Source organism: Glycine soja, chromosome 8 (genome assembly GCF_004193775.1).
Source record: "Glycine soja cultivar W05 chromosome 8, ASM419377v2, whole genome shotgun sequence".
Classification (NCBI taxonomy): Eukaryota; Viridiplantae; Streptophyta; class Magnoliopsida; order Fabales; family Fabaceae; genus Glycine; species Glycine soja.
The window spans coordinates 14,856,712-14,880,969 of record NC_041009.1 but is presented as its reverse complement, the minus strand read 5'-3'; the positions used below and the strand labels follow the sequence as shown (position 1 = coordinate 14,880,969).

Below are 24,258 nucleotides of genomic sequence, written 5' to 3'. Positions count from 1 at the left end.
CGAAAGGAGATCGAAGATGTTAAAATGAAAAGGAATTCAAATCGCAGAGTCGAGCGAATTTGATCCAAAGTGACAAACAATCATCCAACCACTATCGTGCCTCATCATGACCACCGTATGCCGTCTCCCTTCTCTTTTTTATTCCCAATTCTTTTGTTTTCAAACCCTAATTTCCTTCCTCGCCGCTGTGTGAGCACAAAGGTTGACACCGACAGTCACACAAACCCTTTGTTATTGGACATTGAATCCAGATCTTGTGAAATTTTGTGCACTGTCGACGACGAACTTCACTGCTTTAAGAGAAGCCTTCGCCTTGGGTTTGGAAATCAAAGATAAGAAGGTACGGGAAGGAAAAATGTTGTGAATCGATGCCAACTTTGCTCCACTGGACTCAAAATTTCAGATCAAAAAGCCCTACTCATTACCACAACGATGGCACACGAATCTGCATGGACGATGCTGGTAGACTTGACTGGGTTGTGCGTGGGTCTCATTTGGATTGTTTGAGATGATAATTTTAGTAGTTTATTTTTTTAAAATAAACTAAAGATAGTGATAACTTTTATCTATTATTTTGTTAATTTAATTATTTTAAAATTTCAATATTAAAGAAATACTTATTATAACCGAAAAATTAAAGAATGAACTAAAATGTTACATCGTAAAAACATAAAAAATCAAAATAAAATTTTTAAAATTTAATATATCAAAACAAAATAATTACAAAACATAAACAAAAAGTGATACCATATTAAGCCTTCCTTTTAAGAGATACTTAGACTCTGCTCTTCCAAATTGATAGAAATTATATATAACAAGCAAAAATAAAAACCCCTAAGCCAATCAAAATTGTATCACAGTAATTTGAACTTTTTATAAAGTTACAGCTTGGCCTAGTTCACAGAAATCTCTCTGCATTTCCACAAATCAACTCTTCTAAGAATACATAATCCAAAAAACGCTACACAGTCTATAGCACTGAAGATGTAAATTACATATGCGTCAGTCATATCTTGTGTAATCTTTTTTCTTTGGAGGATGGGGCTCCAGAATCTTCTACGTTTTAAAAGAGGTCCTACGAGCATTCGATATCTGATTCATCTGGTCCATCGATGTAAAGTTCAAACTCATCGGGACTCCATCTGCAAATTAAGCTAAGTCGAAATGTAGCCATCTTGATTCCCATTAAACGCTGTAATTAAGAACAAGTCACTTTGTTAGCATTGAAGGTGCCATCACTATAGCTCAGTTAACATCACTTTAAACTTATAGCAGTTGTTAAATTGACACAAGTAGGTACCATATATAACTAACCAAAGCTTACTGATAACTACGGCCAAAAATTTGGAAATATTGGGAATTTAAAGAGGAAACAAAACCACAAACAACACTTCCTGCAACGCAACATTTCCTTGAAAAGAAAAACAAAATCATATACATCCTTACTCACCACACAAATATGACAAGGGATAGGAAAATATGCACTAGGAAGTAAAAAAAAAAGTCACTCCCTCAAATGTAACAACGCTACAAAAATTGTGATATTATTCAGGTAACAATAAAGAATAACTAACCAGTATACGAGAAGCCTCGGGTGACAAAGGCTTTCCTTCCTCACAAACAACAAAATCCGAAACAAGCTCCACAACTCCTGTAATATTGGAAGCACCAATGATTCATGTTCACTTTTGGCAGGTGCATTTAAACTAAAGTTATAAAACAATGCAACAGAGTACCTTTATTTAACCGAACAGGCATGCCTTGCTTCCTGAGAAAAGGTTCCATCTCATGGGTGAATTGCTCTAATGGACCCTCTTTGAGATCCACCTATAACACTCAGATCATGAAAGTGTGAGTTTTATTCATAGATTAAAACAGAATTGAGGATCTAATGGATATGACAGGCAAATGATTCCTATTGATGTGGAAGAGAAATATCAAATATGGTTCCATAAACAAGCCATGCATCTATATAAATGAATGCATCTATATAAATGAAAGAAATTAGAAATCAAAAGTTTCTATGGCTGTTTTGCAGCTTTTTCCCCAAAGGCCCCAACCATCCCATGCTGCATGAAAAAATCATAGTCATAAGTAAAAAATGAACTAAACTCTAATTACCTTTTCAGTGGCATTGCTTCCTGTTCTTGCAAAGTCATACTCCTCAAATTCTTTAAACAGCCTGTAAATGGCATCAACAAAAAAATTCAGTCAGAGTGAAAAAGAAAACGGAACACCAATGAAAGAGTAGGAAAATGCTAATAGTAACAAATTGTTCTTTTATCAACAGCTTCTTTCAAAAAGGGGAGTTAAGCACACCAAGTAAAAGAATTTACATGATTACATCTATAAAACAGTGATATATATACACAGACAACAACAACATGACAAACACCACTAATAAATTTGCTCATCATTATGCATAACTACACTTTTACTCCATTATATTGCTAAGTACACGACCAAAAATAAACAGATATATAAATTAAAAATATAATAGTATCATGGTTTTAAATTGTGGTTGCAGTCGCGGTGAGTCAGAAAACCTTTACATTGCAGGCAATATGACTGATACCACAGTTGCGGTGAGTCAAGATACCTTGACGACAATGCGGGAGCCACAATTGCGGTTGCGGACGGACCGACATTTAAACGATGAATAGAATAGTTTTTTTTTTATTTTTTTTATTTTAAGTTTTGCCAAAGTTACCTTTCAACTTCTTCCTTTGACAAATTGGTGAAAACCATCCCAGAATCTCCACGCAATAGCTACAAAAAACCGAGAATATATTCAATATAATGAGAAAAAAAAGAGAATTTGTTGATTGGTAATTGGTAAAAAGAGAGGGAGTAAGATGCAACCTTTGAAACCTTATGAAGGCCGGGTCTGATCTCATCCGAAGCAGAGCGACCTAAAGCAACTTGCATTACTTTGTTAGAGCCGAGAAAGAACCTGCTACTCGATTTCAACTGGTCCCTGAACTCCTTGAATTTCTGATTCCTCATGTTCTCGAAAGAGAACACGTACACGTGCCCGTACTTTTCTGCAGCATCTTTTATTCCGTTCACTATCGTCTCTTTGTGGTCTCTTCCCTTTTTCTTCGTCTTTGAAAGCGTAACTGCGTTTTTTTTTCAGATATGTCAACAAAATCATCGTCTTCGCTTCCAGTTTTTTTATTACACGCAACAAAATAGAGAATGAATGAATAATCAGAGCATCGAAACGAAACGCAAACCTTGTCTATTTCTCTTGGATTTTGGCATTTTGAAGTTGTTCTGTTCGCAGTTGCAACTTCTCCGGCTGGCTGTAGGGTTTTAGGTTTGTGATGGGTATAACATTAGAGAAGACTCCGTGTATTTACCTCCTCTATTCGGGTTGGGCTTTGGGTATTTAAAATGGGTCTTTTATATGCCCATTAAATTTTGCAGGGAACTACTATTGCCACTCTAGGGGTGCTAATGGCACTACCCACATGAGTAGTTTTCCTTTTCCGAAAGAAATACGATTCTATTGCACACTTGTACAACATAATCATGTTTTCCTTGCAGATATGGGAGGTGGAAAAAAATAACACAACAGAAAATATGATTCTGTTGTTGAGTGAGGGTGAAAAAAAAATAAAATAATAAAATTACAATTATGTTGTACATTGTAAACCAACGAAAATCATATTTCAATTGTTGGTTCAACATCCCCATTACCCAACTAGAATAACAACCACCATTGACAACAACAACATGGATTCAACGACAAAACCTACAATAAAAATGAGGAACAAATATGATGAGGACAAGGAAAAATATGAGAAATAGATTTAATGGGAGCAAGGGGAACAGGGTACACATTGGTTGCATGGTGGTTGTGCAATGGATCTTAACGCACCATGACTCAAATCTAGTGGGGTGCGAAGTGGTTGGTGCAATGTGACATCGATCTAGTTAGTGTGAGGTCTGGATGTCCATCTTTGTCTGCCATGGCAATGCCACAGAGAAAGAGGTGCAAGAGAACACAAACATCATGGAGGGAAACCACTAGCATCCTTGTCATTGGTGGCAATGATGCCAATGCCATCCCCACCATGTGCACCATTGAGGGAAACCAACCAAAGGAAAGAGGGGAAGAGGAAGGGATGAGGGTGTAGGAAACTGCATAGGGGTTATTTTGGTCATTTCATTGGAATTTTAAAATCTAGGTAGTGGAAATAGCAAAAGTGGTAGCCAGAATAGTTGTTTCCAATTTTGCACCATTTGTTAGGATCCATCCCTCTTTAGCTTTTTTTACAGTCGCTTGAATCCACATATCTTGTCACTAGCACGACAAATTTATGTCAATGTGTTAATTTTTTTAAAACATTACAAGAATGAATAGATTTTTTAAATATTATAATTTGAGTAAGTTGTATTTTAAAACAAGATTTCATGTTTTGAAACACGACTTTAAAACGTTGTAATTTTTTTTTTTTGAAAAATAATGAAGTCATGTTTTGGATATGACTTTAAACATTTTATATTTTTTAATAAGATTATAGAAGTCTTATTAGTAAAAATGACTTTAGTATTTTTTTTTCTTTAAAAAAATTAATAAAGTTGTATTTTGAATCACAACTTCAAGTATTTAATATTTTTAATGAGATTATGGAGGTGGTAATTGTAAAAACGACTTTAGTTTTTTTTTAATAATTTGAAATATGATTAGGAAACGTGTTAGTGAGAAATAATAATCGTAATAGAAGAGTGTTAGTAAACAAATATAAGATGGAAGATAGATTTACTTTTGCAGAGGAGTTGAGTCAAAGGCACGAATGATATTCTATGAGCGGGATCTAGAGCGAGTGCAACACTTAATAACGGAGAATACTCGGTTATTTATAAAAGTCGTATGCATGAAATGTCACAATATTAAATACTACTTTCGTATTTCAAATAAAGACTAAAATGGTTTCTACAATCACCACTTCCATAATCTTATTAAAAATAATATTAAATGTTTGAAATCTATGATTCGAACACGACTTTATTGTTTTTTTTAAGACAAAAAAATATTAAAGTAGCTTTTACTAATTTTACTTCTATAACTTTATTAAAAAATATAAAATATTTGAAATTATGATCTAAAATAAGATTTTATTATTTTTTTTTAAAAAAACTACGACATTCTAAAATTATGTTTTAAAACAAAACTTACAGTTATAATATTTTCAAAATCTATTTTTTTTTTAAAAAAAATAACCCATTCACGTAAATTTATCCACTAGCACTTTACCTTCATCTGCATCTAATCTCACATAATACATTCCTTGGATTTTCTACAGCAGTTTCTTGACTAGCCATCATATAGAGGATGTTAACCTTGAGAGCACAACTCTACAAGGAAAGCAAGACCAACACAAACTGTTCCCGTTCAACCTCCACTACACTCTCCTCCAACCACCACCACAAGGAAAGGTGGAGCTTCTTTAGTTCCACACACTCTTTTTTCATCTCCATCTCCAACTTTGCCACATTCCCCAACCCTGTTCAGAGAGCCAGGGCGACCATGACTCCCTAAGGCTCCAACTCAATGTTACCACCCATGTCGGTAACCGAGTGCGCATGGCCTCCGACGCCATTAGTGTCACTGTGACTGATACTATTTACATTGACATCAAGCTTGTTATTTAGCAGGTGGATAAAGAGTTTGTTCCCCTGAACTTTGTGCTTCCCAAGGCCAAGACTCCCTCGCCGGCGGAGGAAATTTCACCAAAATCCGGTGAAACAAGCTCGTTCGCCGGTGAGAGCGAGTTCTTGGTACGAGAGATTTATTATGTTGGAGTGTTTTTTTTTTAGAGCAACACCTATATATGTTCATCTTCTAGGCTGTGTACATGACAATTGATTATTTCCTCACTTAAAATACTTTTTAATTAGACGAAAATAGAATATTTATAGTTTTTTTACCGTAATATTTTTATTTTTATTACGGTGAAAAAAATCATTATACTTAAAAATGCATGCTATTTTTTTTTCTGCCAACAATGAATAATGAGTATATATGCATATAGTATTGTATTTTTTCCTCGAACAAATCTCATATAATTTTTATTTGAAAAAAAGAAAATAGACCGTTATAGATGCTAGGCTCCGCTCCATTTCCAAAAGTTTGAAATGAAAGTGGATTGTTGGCGCGCTTCTTTCTGCTTGTTCTTGGATTGGATCCATTGAACTTTTCCCTCTGCGGATGGCTTCTCCCTCTGAATCCTCCCTCATCTCCAAGCTTCAGTCCTCCGATTCCCCTGGCATCCACGCCCTAGTCTCCGATTACCTCCGTCCCCTCTCAGATCTCAAGCCTACCAAAAAACCCAACCCCGACCAAACCCTAATTCGCTCACTCGCCAAGCGTTTCCTCTCCTTCCTCAATGCCTCCTTATCCCTCCTCCCAAAACGCCTCCCCGAGGTTTCCAAGTCCAACGACTCTGACGCCGTCTTCCTCCTCGAATTGCTCCGCGTTTACAGGCTCTGCCTCGATTGTTTGGACGTCGTCGCTTCTCAGTTGGCTTCCAAGCCATTCTCCGTCGAGTTGCAGCGTCTTCGCCTCATTCACTGCCTCGAGTCATGCGGCTTGCTCGAGGAAGCCCAATCTGAGGGTTTTGGGGTTTTGGAGAAGCTTCGACCCGCCAAGACGAAGGGTAAGCTTCTCCCTGAAATAGACAAGGGCAGTGGAGACGATAAAGAATTGTGCTATTTGGTCGTTGATATTGTTGTGAGCCTCGTGAGGTGTGCAGCCGCGGGCTTGGCTAAAGAGGATGGCCATTTCAGGAAGGTGCTTCAGTTGGTGGAGGAAGTAAACCCTTGGCTTAGGTGAGTGAATGCTTATTGTTGCTTCTCTTTGTGTGCGTGTGTGAATGCATGGAGTTAGGCAGTGTCCAACTTAGTAATTAGTTTTGCTAGCTGTCTAGCAAAAATGGTCTGGTGTGTCTCTAATGAACATAGAGTTCCAAAATCGTACATGTTTAACATTTTGGAAATTAGAAAGAATAGTTCTGTCAGATTCTCTCATTTTATTTCATGTTATGTTTCTCTCTTGTGATTTTCAATAGTGTGCCCAAAGATGATCTCAATTATGCATAGGAGGATGATCCCTTACATGAAGAAGCTACTCTGCCTGTCTCTAGCTTTGTTTTGTCTTTCAGTTGTCTTGAATTCTGAATTGCATTTTATTTTCAATTTTCAAATGCTCTCTAAGAGAGTTTTTGTTTCAATATTAGTCTTGTTTTTGCCTCAACTAACCTTTTATATTGTCTGGACTGAAGTGAGCTGTTAAATTGCCATTTTATACAACTTATTGTTTCAGAAGATTGGATTCCAATTCGTATGAGAAGTTGCATAAGATGTTAGTAACTCATTTGGGCAAGTGCACTTTAAATTTATTGGGGAGGACACCATTTCTGGATAGAGACTTTGTGACCTTGTTTTGGTGTACGACATTAACTGAATATGTGAAATCTCCCATCAAAGATCAAGTCTACAAGGTAATAATGCAGGACTCTAAACTAAACTTTTGGATGTATTCATCAATAAAGTTTTCACTAGCGATCTTGATAAAATGTTAAATGCAGATTACCCTCAGGATATGCTCATCATTGTTTGCACTGAGGGATAATAACTCCCTGTATATCATGGATATACTGGACTCCATACTTCGCGAGTGCAAGGTGCTAATTATTCTATCATTTGTATTTACTATCTTTTTTTTTGTTAGTACCATAATTTTTAGTTACTCGTTTGTTTTCCATCTAAATCATAAGGTTGGTATTTTCTTGTTGGAGCACTTGATTCCTATATTCATCAATTTTTCAGGTTGAGGAGGGAAACACAGGAAAAGACTTTGTTGAACTTGTATATTACTGTGCAAATAAATGTCAAACTGCAAATGCAAGTTTTTGTAGTACATTTGCAGCATATTTGAACAAAATAGCAGAACATTTCAAACAGGTATTTTTCTATTAAAGTTTTCTAGTGTATGCTTTTCATTTATGCTGCTATTCTCCACATTTTGTATTCCACTTTGATTGAAGTAGCTGGGCAGGTTTCGACACCCATTAATTCAATACTGAGGCTTTATGCTGCTGGATTGCTCCTTGTTAGTTGTAATTTGAGATCCAGAACTGGAGATGTTGCATCCTCTGGCTATGCAAAATTTGAGTGTTTGCTTGGAACTTTACTTGAAAACGAGAAAATACTACAGAATTCACCCCCATTGCTGGGTTCCTTGCATATTTGCATCAAAAGTAATTGTATGTCGTCCAGTGTAGAAGACCAATGTTTTGCTGGTCCCCCTTGCATACTATCAGGTTTCGATGCCGAGGCCTCTATGACTTACCTGTCAGTTTACTTAGAGGCATTGAAATTTCTATGCCAACCACTTGCTAAATCAATTAATTCAGAAAGGAAACAGTTAGTTACCGAAGTGGATGATGCTTCTGCTATGACTATGATGTCCACTGTCCAAGATGCATTCCATATCCTTTGTCATCTTATTCTTTCTAGTGCAAGGTATATCCAGTGAATCTGTTTTCTTCTACATTATAATTCTCACTTGTGAAATTAATATTGAAGAGTAGTTTCTAAGAGCTTATTTTTGTTATTTGGTTTATATATAAGATATGATATCTCAACAAGTTTGAAAGATGAATCCTTCTATTTATATTGTGTTGTTTTCTATGATAATATCTGAAATTCACTTCTTCCTGGCTGCAGCTCCATGCCTAAAAACAATGGAGATGGATTTGACGAAAAGAGTAAAACAGTGCTTAATTTAGTTGTAGCAGCCTTCACCCTTTCCATCAGAACCAATCTTAAAGTCCAGGTTTGACTGGTTCCCATGAAATGGTTTTCCCGCTAAGCAATAAATTATTGAATTTCTGAACTATTAGCAGAATGCCAGAATGTTATTGGATATTGTGTTTTTAAAAGCTAATAATTAGGTTTTTGTCCCTGTTTCAGGAGAGCAAACAATTAATTAATCAGATCATTGCTAGCAAATGGATTGAAGCTGAAGGATTAAAATACATAATTGCTTGTCTATACAATATTGCTGTAGTTTTATACAGAAACAGGCAACTGAAAAAGGTATTCCATTCCTTTTTTTATGGTTTTTTTTTTTGAACGACCAAAATATCATATATTATATAAGGATAGTACCAGGGGTACTACAAAGATACAAATAAAAAGCCATAGGCTGAGATTAGAAAATAAAATCTACACAAGCTTCCCCAACTAGAGACCGTACAAAAACCACCCATCCTTCCCACACTAGGAGAAGGCAAAGGACATAGATGATGACCATTGATGAAACGGAATGGCAAAGTCCTTTTCCCACCCCCTCAACCAAGACCAGGTGAGAAAAATTACATCATCCACCAACTTAGAAATATCAAACTGTTGATTTTTAAAAATCATAGCGTTCCTATGGTTCCAGATAGAGGCTTGAAACTTGAAATATTCCATTTAATTTTAATATCTCACATAAACATATATTTGCTTCTTGAGATGTTTCCACACGCACTTCATGTGCTCTTGGTCATGGATTTGGAAAACGAATATTGTAAAGGAGAAATTGTACCAGAAGCTTTTAGCTGTTAGTCAGAGGGTTAGAATATAGGTATATAACCATTCCTTGAATCTTAGTTGATACTTGATACATACTGTTAAATGATTATTTTAGCCTAAAAGCTTCAGATATTTAGTAAGGGTCCACAAGTTGGATTTTTAACTCTACCTTGCTTGCTGTAAAGGCCACTTGGGTTGAAATGAGGCAGACATTTTACTTGCACTAAAGGTGCACTCTACTTTGAGCTGAATCATATTTTCAATTTTTCATAGGTTCCAAAAAATAAAAAAGCAGCAATTTGTAATGAATGAATGGTTGAAGTGTTATATCTATAAGGAAACATGCATAAATCAAGTAAAAACACCTCTAGTTGTGTAAGATATATATTTTCTTACTAAGTTACCATTGATTTTTGACTCTGCAATTGGAAAGAAATGCAAATATGTGGATGAATAATGATAATCTGAGAGAGTTGTACCTGAAAGTAAATAATAAGAATGCCATATTTTTTGTTTCAGTGCTTTACTTTTGTTTCTGTCTGACATATCATTGCAGACTTCAAAGGTGCTAAACTTGTGTTGTAAAGCTTCATGGCTCTGTATTAAATATCATTGTGCTAATCTGTCAGAAGCTGCTTTGAAAGAGTTTGTAATGGAGGCTTGCACCAGAAGTGCTTTTCTTTTAGATATTATCTATGATGTCAACAATCTAAAGATAAACAAAAAAATGATTGACATCCTGAAAAACTGGTTCACTGCTAATTATTTGTTTGATAGGCTTCCAGCACCTATACCTGTAGTAAAGCAGTGGGTAAAGGTAACATCTTGAAGCATTTACTTTTAAGTATCTGGCATTTTTCCCGTTTATGTTTAGGTTTGCTTCTTCACTCTCACTGATTGTTGTATGGTATGGTAATGATATGCAGATAGTATGTAGACGTGCTACGCAGGTGGATGAGACAATTGATTCTCTTACCTTGTATAGCCTGCTGTCATCTTCTACAGAATTGTCAAAGAGGAATAATGCCATGATCTTGGAGCAGGTTCAGCCTCTTTGTGGATATTTCCTTTGCGTAGAAATTTCATGATATTTTTGCTGCCATTTGTTTAAATTTATGTGTATTTGTTCTGTTAATCAATTGTCTTTTCTCTCTCTTAATGCCTGTTTAGGAGCTTACTGCATATGAGGAAATGGGTTTTAAATACCCAGAATTTTGCCAGAAAATGCAAATGAAAATAACAGACATTCTCCTGCAAGATATATATATCACTCCAGATAGTCGTTTTCAAAAGGCACAAACTCTAGTGAGAAAGGGAAAGGCAATTAGGGTTAGGGGCATAGGTGGTCTCAGGGACTGCATTCAGTGTCTGTCAGAAGCAATAACTATTTTGGTAAGCTGTTTGGTCTTCCTGGTTTTCCCTCAAATATCTAATCTCTATTATCTGTATATGTTGGAGATGTATATGCCATTAATATGATGTAATTCCTCTTCAACAGAAGGAGATTTCTGGTGAGATATGTACTGATAATAATCCCATTGATCATCAATTGTGTGTGACATATTGCTTGCGTGCAATATGTACACAGGAAGCTGAAGCTAATTCAAAGGTAACAAAAATAAGTTGATAATTTTCACTGTCATTAAATTATTTCTCTTTCTTTGTGATGGATAGTTGTCATCATCATTTTATGATGTTAAATTCAACAGTTTACTTGTTAAGGCCTAGCTTAGTTTCCCTTATGGGTATGTTGAGGGATTGGGCAGCTTTGCACCATAAATTTCTTTACCCTCTCTTTTGTTTATAATTTATTGTTTTTGTAAAGGGAATTTCTTAACCTCCTAACTCTTGGTAATCATATTTTCCTTTTTTCTTAATAAATTTATTTTATTGAAAAATGCTTATCTTGGTTTGTACACTAAGCAGCAAATCTTTGAAGATGTCAAGGCTGCTTTGGATCTATGGTTGAACATTTCTCATCTTAATCACTTTGAAGAGGGAGATTGTTCTGCATTATCTGACAATATAATGATTCTACTCTATAATGTAGTTGATTTATTACAATTGAAGGTCCGTTTTCCTTTAATCATTTTGGTTTCTGTAGTTTTTGTGTAAGATTTATAGCAACGGTTTCTTAGTTTCAATGGCATATCTTCAGGGTTTCATGGAACTGTTCAATGATGCATCTCGATTGGTGATTAAAATGTTTAAAAGGAAGAATGTCCCAATTGAGAAGTGGTTGCCCCTAATGTGGGAAAGTAGAAGTCTAAGTCATGCCCTTTGTGTTTCGCCTGTAAATGAGGAATTCATCATGAATTCAATGGATGAGTTTAGTGAACTTTCAAATATTGATTTCTGGATACGTTATCTTCAGGGAAATCAATCATCATTGATAGGGTTTCAGCAGAATTTTTCTTTCTTGTTTGCTAGCTCTCATAAGAATTCTTGCAGTCACGGGAGCTCTTTTCAAACGGACATCACAATTGCTGAAGTTCAAAAAGCAGCACTTGATCTGATTTCAAATGTAAGGCTATTTTGAGACAGAAATTATCATAATCTTTTTTTATCCAAAATCATCACTCTGCTCTCTATTAATCTTCCCCTAGGTTCCTGTCCCAAGTCATTCTACATTTCTTGCTGGGTGTCTTTTTTATGATTTGTGCCCAAGACTTGTTGCAAATGGACAGTTAATAGAGGTAAGTAGCATTGGTTCTGATTTAAATTCCTATATTACTGATCATCAGTTTCTTAATTTCTAAACTAAAGACAAGTCTTATTTGAAGCACATTTCATGTTGTCTCAAGTGCTAGTGCTACTGTTTGTTAAATGTTAATAGATTGCAATACTGGTGAATTGATTATTAATTTTCAACTCATGCAGTTTTCATATTTCTAAATAAAAATGATTTGGATTTTTAGATTTGAAAACTTATCAGTGCATTTTTTCCCTAAGGTTCACTTGGTTGAGTAGGTGAATAGTGAAGATTTATTTAGAGAAAGTAAAGTAGAGATGAAAATAAGAATGTAAAAAATATGATGTCTATGAGCTTGATTATGTTCAAAATGTTTTTTTAATTTCCTCCTCCCCGTTTTATATCTAGCAACCAAGCAGACCTTAATTCTTTAAAAACAAAGCATAACAATTTTGGAATTTCAAAATTATTTGTCTATTGGCTGTGGAAATGTGATGTCTTCTTTGATTTCAAATTGTTTTATCCTTCATGAAAGGAATCTTAGTTTCCATAGTCTTTGCAAGTCACTCTTAATTCATTTGTTGCTAGTTTTTTGCTTGTAATAGATTGGATATGATATAATAGGATCAATTAAATGAATGTTAAGGTAGTAATTGTAGATAAAAAGCTAGTACCTCAGATTAAAACTTCACTTGCGGTATAGGTTACCAAGTTCTTTACACACACACACACACACACTCTTTGGCAAAGAAAAAGTTAAGGTGGAGGGGAAGTTGCCCCATGTAAGAAGGTCAAGACATGATGAAAGCCCTAGCTAGGGCTAATAGTGCTTACTAAAAAACTTACCAATGAAAGACATATTTTGGTATTGTTTTTTTAACTATACCTTTTTGATCTTACATTGTTTCCCATCTTATAAGTATCTTCTTTTCTTTTAAAACTTATTAGGCTCTTTCATCTGCAAAAGAAGCTCATAGATTACATGCCAAACTCTTCCAAAGGAAGTTTACACATAGTGTTCAGCAGCAGAATGAAGAGCAAAATGTAATAGCTGATTCCTCAAAGAATCTAATGGATGGTATTGAAAATATTGGATTGAACTTATCAGTTGCCAGGGAAGTTTTGCTATTTGATTCTATATCATGGGACTTGGAAGACAATTATCTTAGTGCATGGAAAGTTATGCAATGCTATCTTGAGAGCACTCTTCAGGTTTGATTTCTATCTCATAATCCCTCTCTTACAACAATAAATATGTTTAGATGAGGCCTGTTATGCACCATATTTCACTTTTCTTAGAATGCAATGTGAGACTTGAGTTTTTTTCAACATACACCCTCACACTCAGCATTGTTGGGCTTGGGGCGTGGAAGACATGGTGGGTGACCCATTTAATGGATCTAGGATAGACTATGATACCATCTTAGAATGTGAGTTTGAGCCTAATTCAACCCCAAAAGCTAGCTCATAGGGAGAGGGTTGCTTCCCACTTATATGTTCTATTGTGGCCTTATCCCTAGCCAATGTGTGACTTGAGTTTTTCTCAACAACTTTCATTTACACTTGCAGGTAGGAATCATCCATGAAATGGTTGGAGATGGAGCTGAGGCTGAAACCTATTTCAAGTGGGGCAAAGCCATATCCTGTTCACTAAACCTCCCTTTCTTTTTAATTGTTTTTTCTTCCTCTTTAGGTATAAAATTTAATTGTAGCCTTTTCTCCTTGTTTGGATTGATAATTTTCCATTCTCTGATTGGTATGATATTGACTTGCCAATTTTATGGTGTGTTTTACTAGGAAAACTTTATGTTAAGAAAAGACTTTGGGATTTAGCAGAAAAGGAACTACGGAGTGCTGAACAGATTTTAAAGGAAAGCAACACACTGTTTTGTTGCTCAAAGTGTAAATTGAAGCTCGAAGTCACTCTGTATGAGTATCTTGGAGATTTGTGTCAAAGTAAATTTGACACTTGTGATGGGGTTATGTCTGAGGAGACTGCAAAAAATTGGTATACATCAGCTCTGGATAAACTAAATCTTTCTGAGTGGAAAAATCCTCTTAGCTGTCCAGAAGTTGGCAGTGATGGAACTGCAACAGACATAAAATGTCCTGCTGGTAAGACTTGTACTTGCTTTATAATGAATGAAGCAGGTGAAAATGTAAAGAAATCCATGAAAGTGGGGCGACAAACTGAGATTGGGCCAAAACAAAATAGAAAGACTAAAATTGCAGCAAAGGTTTTACCAAAGGAACCAAACTTAGTGGTTGAGAACACATCAAGGTTAACTCGTTCTAGATATCGATCTTTGCAGAACCAAGATACAAGCATTCACAGGAAGTTAGAAGTCCATGAAAGTCTGGAGGGGAATCATGTTTCTGATTCATCTGATATGCTTAGTCAGAATGGGTCAGTTTTTAGCAACATAGGTTGCCCTTTTCCTTCAAGGTGTGCAATAACCTGTGTTTTCTCGAAAATGAGGTGCTGGTACTGTCTTCCATCTGAAGTTATAAGATCTGGATTACTAAATGATTTTATTAATCTTAAATGGGAGTTTGTCCGGAGGCAACTTTCGATGAAGCTACTCAGTCGAGTAGGTATGAGTGCCCTTTCATGTTTTTTTCTCTTTATTTTTTGTTGAGTAAATACAAGTGTTATTCAGTAGACATCTACAGCTGTTTTTTTCAAGCTATTTTGCATTTACATGGCATTGTTTTTTGAGTAAGGTAAACTTCTTGAGAGTTAGTTGTCTTTCCCAAATTTTGACAATCCACTTTTTTATTTTTGTAAGTTACCAGTTCAAGAAGTATATATTTACATCCTTTGGAAATGAAATGAGATTAATTACTTCTTGTGTTTATGATTGCTTTTGTATTCTTAAATAATTGTTGGGCTAGGCTGCTCACAGTCAAGCACGTAAGACCATATATTTATTTATTGATGGACAATTTTTTTTATATTAAGTTTAATTCAAAGGCACTTACATTGCTTCCTTTGTGTTTGACACATAGCTTACATCAGTGCTTTTAGGAATCCTCTGCTAATGAAAGTATTTGCCAAGTAGAGGGAAAGAGATAGAGAGAGACAGGCTGTCGTTTTTGGATTGAAGAACAGATGGAATGTTCTTCTGGTTTATTGATCTGCAGAATTACAAAGGAACACAGAGAAGCCCTCTTCTCTCACACAAGGATACCTCCTTGTTTAACAAACTAAACTCGATGATGACCCTAACTACCTTCTTGAGGATCTATTTATCCTTCTTCTAACTTCCCTAACTGAAATAACTACCTCTAACAATATTAACTGATCTAACAGCATTCTGTTAGACCCTTATTGAGTTTTATTCCTCCTATACACTAATAAAGGTATAGGTTCAGTTTGAGACCGACCTTGACCTTCTTTCCTAACAAGTGGATTGAGTTAACCACTAAGTCTATCTTTGTTTATAGGGTTTAGAATTCTTTGTAAAGAAGGTACAGATGATTGAGTATGAATCATCATGTGCTGAATGATAACTTCACTTGATTAGAGATTTATTCAATAACTAGTTTGCTACTAAATTTGTGGATATTGCTGCATGCACTTTGCAGTCAAAAGTTGGCTAGTAACTTTATATCTTATGACTCTTGCTTGATTGCACGTTCCGGCTGGGTCTTGTATTTATTTATGAGATAAAGTTGTTTGTTTGAATTTTCAAATCTGTTTCTTTACAGTGAAATGCTTTGCATATCCTGGTCAAATTGATGAAGCACGTAAAATTCTTCTAAGAAGTATATCAGTTCTGGTCAGCAGAAACCCATTCTACCCCATGCCTTCATCTATTCCTCTAGATTATTTTCATCATTTGGTTGCAAGGGAGATCCCGGGAGATGTATTTACTATTGAACGTGCAGAAATAGTTCATGACATATGCTGGTATTCTTTGAAGAGCTATCATTCCAAGTTTGCGAGGTATTTGTACCAACTAGTTTGTTTCATACATTTCATATTTTCATGAGAAGACAAATTTATATGTATAGATTCATGTCCCAAATGTGCTTTATCATTAACTTCCCAGATAAGTAATGTAGTCATGACTGACTAATTGACAATTATCACATTTTATGATGCCTGGGTTGGTCACATGACATTTTGGGTTGTACATTTGTAATCAGATTCACTGTGCCTGCTTAAAAGAGTACCCTCTAGATCAATTAGGAAATTTTAATTATAAGCTTCCTTTTGTTGAAATTGTTGTCTTAGGTTCATGGGATTTTCTTCATTATTCCCCACTTTTTCCTGCTTGTTCACTGTTAATGGTCTCTGACATTTTGTTTGCACATACTGTGCTGTGAAAAAGATCCTGTGTGAAATGCAGATTTGATGATTGTTAATGGAAAATAAATGAATCACATTTTGATTAATAACAAACAGCTGAATATTTATATTGTATTAAAAAATGTTGATTCTTGAGAATCCATTTCCTTACTTTTCTGATCAGCCAGATCCTTCTGCTCTTAAGGAAATATTTATTGAATTGTCATTGTTTGGTATTTTGCTATATTTAGGCGTGCACCTAAAGTGTCTCGCAAAGGGCTATATTTATAACTATTGACATTTTGTTTTTGCCTTACAGGAACATTTTCTGTAATCTGTCTTTCATCAAGTTTGAAGACCTGTCTTCTTGGCTAATGGTAGCTTTTGTACTCTCTCGTGAGGTTCCTGTAATTTTTCAAAAGGTCATATTTCTCTATTTTCATGCTATTATTATGCAACAATTTTCACTTAATTATTTTATAATTTTTTTGGGTACAATTTCATGATTGCGAACACTTGATCATTTTCTTGGTTGTAGATTTATAGTATTGCAGATTACTTGTCATGAATTATAACAAATTTTGAAACATTAAATAAAGTTGAATCCCTTGGAGTTCTAGATCTCTCTGACCTTTTATACTTTTTAGTTTTTACATTTATGGTAGCTGAAATCCACATTCCTTGTATTATGTATACAACACTATTATCTATCAACTTGAATAGCCTATCATGATAAACTTTATCGTGTATTAGAAACTTCTAGTTAAGTTAACTAAAAAGTATTAGAAACTTCTAGTTAAGTTAACTAAAAAGTATTAGAAACTTCTACTTAAGTTTCAATTATTGTGTATTAGAAACTTCTACTTAAGTTAACTAGATATCATGTTGATAATTGAAACTTAAGTAGAAGTTTCTAATACATGATATCTAGTTTACTGCATTTACGGAAATGCAAAATTCAAGAACATCAGAAATTTGAATAGCCTATCATGATAAACTTTATTATCTGTAAAACACTTGGAGTGTTTTATGTTGTGCAAATGCCTGTAGAGTTGCTTAATCCTGACTCTTAGCCTTTTGGTCTCTTCCTTTGTAACTTACCTACCACCAATTGAGCTGGTTATGACCTTAGTGTGCTGATGATACTGCAACAGGTGTCGAAATTACTTGCTGTGATGTGTGTAGTTTCTTCCTTGAGTGAGCAATTTTCTCTGTCATCTTTTAGCAAAGCTTTGGGTGAAAATTATTGGTCTTCATATTTCCACCAAGCTTCAATTGGAACTCATCTTAATTATCAATTTCTTTCACATCTAACAGGGAGATGCAAGGTACAACCCCTTATTGATGTTGTAGGCATATCTTCATGTTTATCAATGTATGGAATTTTATCTATGGCTTCTATTGCAAACATTGACTTCTGAATAGAAGCACTGATTGTTGGTTTGGCAATTGGGAAATCCTGAATTTTGCACTCATTATTAGGCATATTTTGCAGTTCAGTAGTAGCTATTTAATTTTTTTTTATTTCATGGTCAAATGCCTGTTTAGTTACATGTTGCATCAAAAAACACTCATGTCTGTTACCCATGTCAATGGAGAAGCTATATGGACTGGCTTCAATTTTCACTTTTTTGATCCATGTTTTGGGGTATTGTCGCAGAAGCAAACACAAACTAATTAGCCTATGACTTTGATGTTATAGGATGAATTAGATGGTTAATGAATGGTCCAGCCTAGATGGCAAAATAATTCTCTTTAATGTTTGGGAAATCTGAGCTGTTAGTGATCCTAAGGAGTGATTTCTATTGGTCAACAATGCTTATGGTTTTTGTAGAAGCTACTGCAATCCTTTTTTACACCCTTCCATTTGTGCTTAGCAGAAACTGAAATAGTATATAGGTTTAGGATTGTTTGACAACATTGTAATTCAAAATCAGCCTTTCACAAGTAAATATCATTTTAAAGTTTTTGCAAGGTAGATGCAGCTAAGTTCATGTCTGAGTCTGATGAAAATTCAAAATGAACAGCTGGACTCCCGCAACAAGTCAAAGTACAAGAGGTCTGAAGAGTGAAGACAATTGAGCTGATGCAAGAACCCACTAGGATTGAATTTGGCCTCAGTGTAAACTCACTAATAATACAATGGTTCAATTCAATGATAAGTGAAGTAACTTACTAAGAGCAAATTCTTTCTCATAGGCCTCTGAAAGTGAGATTTAACACAATGAACATCCATAGATAATTTTATGTTGAGTAAATTACATTGACACCGCTTGAAGTTTTTTTAGATTGCACATGATATCCCTCATTTTTCTGTTCCTACACTAACACCTTTAATTGTTTGAAAACATTACATTGACACTTATACATTGCATTGTGTACCCATACAAGGGAGGTTGTTGTAAATGTTAAAAAAGCAGGGGTATCATGTGCAATCTAAAAAAACCTTGGGAGGGCAGTGTATTTATTCTTTTACGCCTGAAAACATGCATTTTACCCTACAATTATGTATTTCAGATCCATGCACACTTCACACATGAATGCTGACTGTCAATAAGATTTGTGTATAAAATTTCTTGCTTCTTGTTCAATGTTGTATTCTGCCTCTTCAGTATGTGGAAAGCAATCAAGCACAGTCCATTAAATGTTATTAAAATGAGTTCAATTTCAGGGTTCATATGTTACTGGATCTTCTAGCATCAAAGAGTGCACATCTGACTTACTCAGGTAGCTATTGTTCTTTTTGCATTATAAAGCAACCAAAGAATTGATTGACATACAACCTGAATCAGTGCTCAATGTCTTTGTTCCTTCCTCTTGCAGGCTTGTGCCTGATACCACTGTAGATCTTGCAGAGTATGTGAAGAGGTTTTTGGCTGGTCTTCCATCAACGACTATAATCAGTATAAGTTTGCTTGGACGTGATTATACTAGTTTACTACAGGAATTGTTGTCTTATCCTACATGTGTTCAAGCATGGATGCTGGTGTCAAGACTGAGCTTTAAGAATGAACCTGTTGTAATGTTACTGCCACTTGATTCTATTTTACAAGGTATTTAGCTCCTGTAAGCACATGTGTATGACATCTTATATGAGTGTTAAGCTTAACCTTATGAATTTAACAAGGTAATTTATAACTTTTCATTACCAGCTTCAGGTGAGGGTGATCTGAGTACTGGTTCGGACACTTTTCCTAAGTGTGAGGAACATAGTGAAAAATGGCGTTGCCCATGGGGTTTTACAGTTGTTGATGATGTGGCCCCAGCATTCAAAACAATTTTAGAAGAAAACTACTTGTCAACAATATCCCCTCTTGAAGATACAACACAAAATAGGATGTTATGGTGGAAGCGAAGAAAGAACCTTGATCACTGTCTTGATAAATTACTGAGGTGTGCTACCTCTTTGTGACTTCATTAGTCGATTTGCATTAATTTTGATTTCAGAATGTACCTGATATGCATCACCAAATCACAACTGAATCAATCTCCATAGTTGCTGAGTCACCATATGGCACATGCCATATTCTAGAATATTTCTATCTTGTTAGGAAACCGCTGATTTATATTTTGTTGTTACACTCCCTTTTTATTCTGTGACGTACCAAACAATGTGATGTAGCCACTTGGCTCATGACTCACACTTGTAGAAATTCCCTGTAGTTATAAATAGTACTGTCAGTAATGAAAGAAAGAAGAGAAGAATTAATTCAGTTTTAATTTTTTATTTCACTCCTTCCTCATTTTCTTTGATGCTTTCCCTTTCTTGAAAAGGGTTTGTAAAAGTATTCTGCAACTTTTCCATAGTTGAACAGCATCTATTTAAGGTAACACTGTGTCCATGCTTTATTAAGGAACACTAAAACTTTAGAATAGCACTACACACAATGACATCATTGACTTGGGTATTAGTAGTTTTAAATTTTTAAGAAACTAATTGTTATATCCTTGTACTATTGTCATATCTTACCAGGAATCTCGAAGAGTCATGTTTTGGTTCATGGAAATGCTTGCTTCTTGGAGAATGGTTGAACTGCAAAAATTTTGACTTGGTGCTTAAGAATCTTGTGAATGATTTAAGATCTAAATGCAAATTGGATGTAAACGAGGGCCTTCTTAAAATTATTCTCGGAGGCTCCAAATATGTTTGTGATGGGAAAACATTGGTTTCACAACTATGCTCAAAGAAAGATTGCTACATTGCTAAAGTAGGCTATTGTAATGAAGCGAGAAGGGGGATATTAAATTCCGCCGATGGAATTGGAGTGTCATCTGAGGTTGCTTTTGAACTGTTAAGTGAGGCATTAAATGTGCTGGAAGTGGATGACTCCATGTATAGAGAGCCTATAATTCTTGTGTTGGATTATGAGGTGCAGGTTAGTGAATTGTTTCCAACTCTGTTACTATGTAGTTATGAAATAAGTTTAAGCATTAAGTTCTGTTGTTTGGATGTTATCAGTAAATTAATAAAAATGCTTCAATGTTTTTAAATTCTACCTTTTATGAAAAAATGAATATTGGTTTTTATTTCCTCAGATTTTTTAACTGACATTCGGAGCAGCAATATTTTCAACATATATGATCAAATTGTTTATTTCCAATTCTGCAATTTCTTGATTGATAGTCCTTTTAACAAATTTGCTAAGCTAAATTTGTGTCTCTCACCTTTAAGGAAAATGGTAGCCTGAAGGAAATGTCGTTTTAGCTAATGCTTTCAAAACTGAGCTATGAATGTATTCTTGCTTTAATCCGTTAGCTATGAGTTTTTTTAATAATGACTTCTATAACAAGCTCTATTACTGCAACAGATGCTTCCTTGGGAAAACTTGCCCATTCTAAGGAACCAGGAGGTTTATCGCATGCCTTCCGTGAGCTGTATTTCTGCCGTTCTTCATAAAGACAGCAACCATAAGGAGCAAGTGGGAAGGAATTTAGGGCCCTTTCCTTTGATAGATCCACTGGATGCTTTTTATTTATTAAATCCAGATGGGGATCTTGGTGGCACTCAGATTGAATTTGAGAATTATTTTAGAGATCAAAACCTGGAGGTAATTTGAATTTGTTAAGAATACAAGGGAGGAAATATTACAGATTCTTGTATCCCTGCTAATTGTTTTATCTATAAGTCTACAGAATAATTATGTTTTCTTTTCTCCTCTTTCTACTTTACAGGGAAAGGCTGGTTTGAGACCCACCATCAAAGAATTGGCTTCGGCATTGGAAAGTCACGACCTTTTCATATATTTTGGGCATGGAAGTGGTAAAATGTTTTGAATAGTACATATTACATATTTGTCATCCCCTGTGGCTCCTATATTTATATGGTTGACTGAATTTGTTTTTACAGGAGGGCAGTACATTCCCAGGCATGAGATTCAGAAACTAGACAAATGTGCTGCTACGCTTCTAATGGGGTGTAGTAGTGGTTCATTGACCTTACCTGGTCAATATGCGCCGCAAGGTATTCCCCTGTCATATCTGCTGGCTGGTTCTCCAGCCATTGTCGGCAATCTGTGGGAAGTGACAGACAAGGATATAGATCGATTTGGTAAGGCAATGCTTGATGCATGGTTGAAAGAAAGATCAGATATGCCAACAGAATGCTTGCAATGCAATTTATTGTCTGAAGAATTTGAGGCCATGAACTTGAAGGGCTGCAAGGGTAGAGCAAAGAGGAAGGCTCCACGGAAGAAATTATTAGAGTTGGCTGAGAGTGAGTCACCCAAGAACTGTGGTCACAGACGCAAAATTGGAGCTTTCATGGGTCAGGCACGGGAGGTTTGCACTCTTCCTTTCTTGACAGGAGCATCTCCAGTATGTTATGGTGTTCCTACTGGAATTTGGAGGAAAACGAATGTTTAGCTTAACCAACTCAAACCCAACAAGAGTCGCTTCCACAACCACTGTTGGTGTAGAGTGAGGACAAGAACCTTACAATAGTAACTTAAAATTTTCTAAAACCGTTCATTTAATTTATTTTTTCTTGCCCCTGCATAGGGGGCATGTAAACTGTGACTTCTTCCTCCCCCAAAGGGAGTTTGAGTCTTGCAGCACACCATGATTACTAATTGACCCTAGAATGGGCTGTCATTATTTAATGAAATAATACTTATGTAAGCTATCTTGTACGGATCAAGGCAGTTGGAATCACGACAGTTCCACGCAAGGGAGACAACCCCTGTCATTAGAACGGTATGGGAGAAAAACTGCTCAGTGCGAGCGTTCAATTTGTATATATGTACGAGGTGATAAATTGATATTGTATACTTATTAATATACACATGATATCTCATCATTCAAAATTGTATACTTCAACGATTATTATCAGTCTTTTGTGGCTGTTACACACCAACACCCACCTAAATATCTTATATAACCAATTATTTGACCATTGTTTTTGTGGCGGCAAACACTTAAATCAAGAGGATGATTTCGGCAAAACAGTTGTCGAATTTTATTGCCTATTCCGAATATGAAAATACATGTCAAATCTTACTCTGTTTGGATAGATAGACTCCTTTCAAAAAAATAGATAGATGGATAAATAAATAAATAATATAGTTTTTTGACAGAAATAAATAAACAAATAATATTCAATACTTTTTAATAACCTATTATTGATATCTTCTCGACCGCAATTCAGCAAAAAATATGTTCAGAAGAAGGAAAAATTTTCATTTTGTCCATCACACAATCGATTGAGACGCAGCTAAATGCTAGAATAACCAGCTCGTGATGATCAAAACACAATTGTTTTAATAGCTCTCTTCTCGTAAGAAGATATCGTAGGCTCGAATACGAAACCTGCGCTGCCTTTGAATTGAATGTTTCGTATGCATCATATCATACCCATAATTTTGAATGTTATACCAACTAGATATTTTATACTCAAGATGCTTGCAACATTAGAAGTGAACAAATGTATGTTTTTTTTATTTAAAGTCAAATTTTCAAACCCTTAATTCGATAATTTTTATAGCATTTAACAGAATTAGGCTGCCTTTAGAAGAGTATATATAAAATTTATTTAAACCTATCTTATAGCCTAAATACTAGGGGAAGTGTTCCTTTTCCTTTGGGTACGAGGAGGCCTAGCCGTGTAAGTGTTCGAAATAAATGTTGAGTAAAAATTTGCCAAGAAAGAAAAAGTTTAAGAAAGAATTCTTTAAAAAAAATAGACTAAAATTCGCTAAAAAAATAAAAAATTAAAGGTAGATGGAAACGCAAAGAGAGGTAGAAGAAGAAAAAAATATAGAAAAAACAAAGAATGCTTTACAATGTTGAAGAATGTATAAAACAATGAAGATGGAAAATACAAGGAGAGGGAGGAAGAAATAGGGGACGATTTGCCTTCTGAAAATTAGTAAGGCTAAAATATAACTTTAGTCTCTTATATTTTTTTTAATTCATAATTTTAGTGTTTTGGACTTAAAAAAATATATAGTTTTGATATAATCCTTAGTTTTACCTACATTTCTCCTTATATTTTAATTAATTAAATCATTTTTTGATAATGCCTTAAGTGAATATGAAAGGATTGAAGTTCAATTGGATTAAAATAAAAGAAATAAAACATATGTGAAATTAAAGAGTGAACCAAAATTACTAGTTTTTGAAGACTAGGAGATTAAATGTTGTTATTTTAAAATGAAGGAGACCAAAATTTTAGATTGAATAAAATAGG

The 24,258-nt window shown here is 35.0% G+C and overlaps 2 protein-coding genes across 3 annotated transcripts; one reads left to right on the top strand and one right to left on the bottom strand.

The window, feature by feature from the left end:
* Nucleotides 1–783: 783 nt before the first annotated feature.
* Nucleotides 784–3,371, bottom strand: LOC114422231 (mRNA turnover protein 4 homolog). Its single transcript, XM_028388473.1, has 7 exons — nucleotides 3,237–3,371; nucleotides 2,863–3,119; nucleotides 2,711–2,769; nucleotides 2,122–2,182; nucleotides 1,737–1,827; nucleotides 1,575–1,651; nucleotides 784–1,192 (listed from the first exon to the last, which is right to left on the bottom strand). Exons 1-7 carry the CDS (start codon nucleotides 3,262–3,264, stop codon nucleotides 1,076–1,078), a joined length of 690 nt encoding a protein of 229 aa, XP_028244274.1. The 5' UTR covers nucleotides 3,265–3,371; the 3' UTR covers nucleotides 784–1,075.
* Nucleotides 3,372–6,103: 2,732 nt separating this feature from the next.
* On the top strand, nucleotides 6,104–22,926 carry LOC114422230 (separase-like). Of its 2 annotated transcripts, none has more exons than XM_028388472.1 (27): nucleotides 6,104–6,837; nucleotides 7,334–7,508; nucleotides 7,596–7,691; nucleotides 7,837–7,971; nucleotides 8,066–8,532; nucleotides 8,737–8,845; nucleotides 8,983–9,108; nucleotides 10,145–10,405; nucleotides 10,515–10,631; nucleotides 10,759–10,980; nucleotides 11,087–11,197; nucleotides 11,515–11,658; nucleotides 11,747–12,112; nucleotides 12,195–12,284; nucleotides 13,229–13,492; nucleotides 13,850–13,973; nucleotides 14,078–14,875; nucleotides 15,992–16,229; nucleotides 16,894–16,996; nucleotides 17,729–17,902; nucleotides 19,246–19,301; nucleotides 19,398–19,627; nucleotides 19,727–19,967; nucleotides 20,548–20,950; nucleotides 21,383–21,622; nucleotides 21,747–21,834; nucleotides 21,922–22,926. In XM_028388472.1, exons 1-27 carry the CDS (start codon nucleotides 6,218–6,220, stop codon nucleotides 22,434–22,436), a joined length of 6,513 nt encoding a protein of 2,170 aa, XP_028244273.1. In that variant the 5' UTR covers nucleotides 6,104–6,217; the 3' UTR covers nucleotides 22,437–22,926. The 2 variants fall into 2 exon arrangements, with proteins under 2 accessions (XP_028244273.1, XP_028244272.1); XM_028388471.1 differs by having other exon boundaries at nucleotides 7,331–7,508.
* Nucleotides 22,927–24,258: the final 1,332 nt, after the last annotated feature.

Excerpts from the sequence above, each read along its gene's own strand:
- LOC114422231 (XM_028388473.1), bottom strand. The coding sequence starts at position 3,264 with ATGCCAAAATCCAAGAGAAATAGACAAG. Across the intron at positions 1,652-1,736 it reads GCCTGTTCGGTTAAATAAAG|GAGTTGTGGAGCTTGTTTCG; the intron begins GTACTCTGTTGC and ends CCAATATTACAG. Across the intron at positions 1,193-1,574 it reads CCGAGGCTTCTCGTATACTG|CGTTTAATGGGAATCAAGAT; the intron begins GTTAGTTATTCT and ends TCTTAATTACAG.
- LOC114422230 (XM_028388471.1), top strand. The coding sequence starts at position 6,218 with ATGGCTTCTCCCTCTGAATCCTCCCTCATCTCCAAGCTTCAGTCCTCC. Across the intron at positions 7,692-7,836 it reads CCATACTTCGCGAGTGCAAG|GTTGAGGAGGGAAACACAGG; the intron begins GTGCTAATTATT and ends TCAATTTTTCAG. Across the intron at positions 16,997-17,728 it reads TTCCTGTAATTTTTCAAAAG|GTGTCGAAATTACTTGCTGT; the intron begins GTCATATTTCTC and ends ATACTGCAACAG.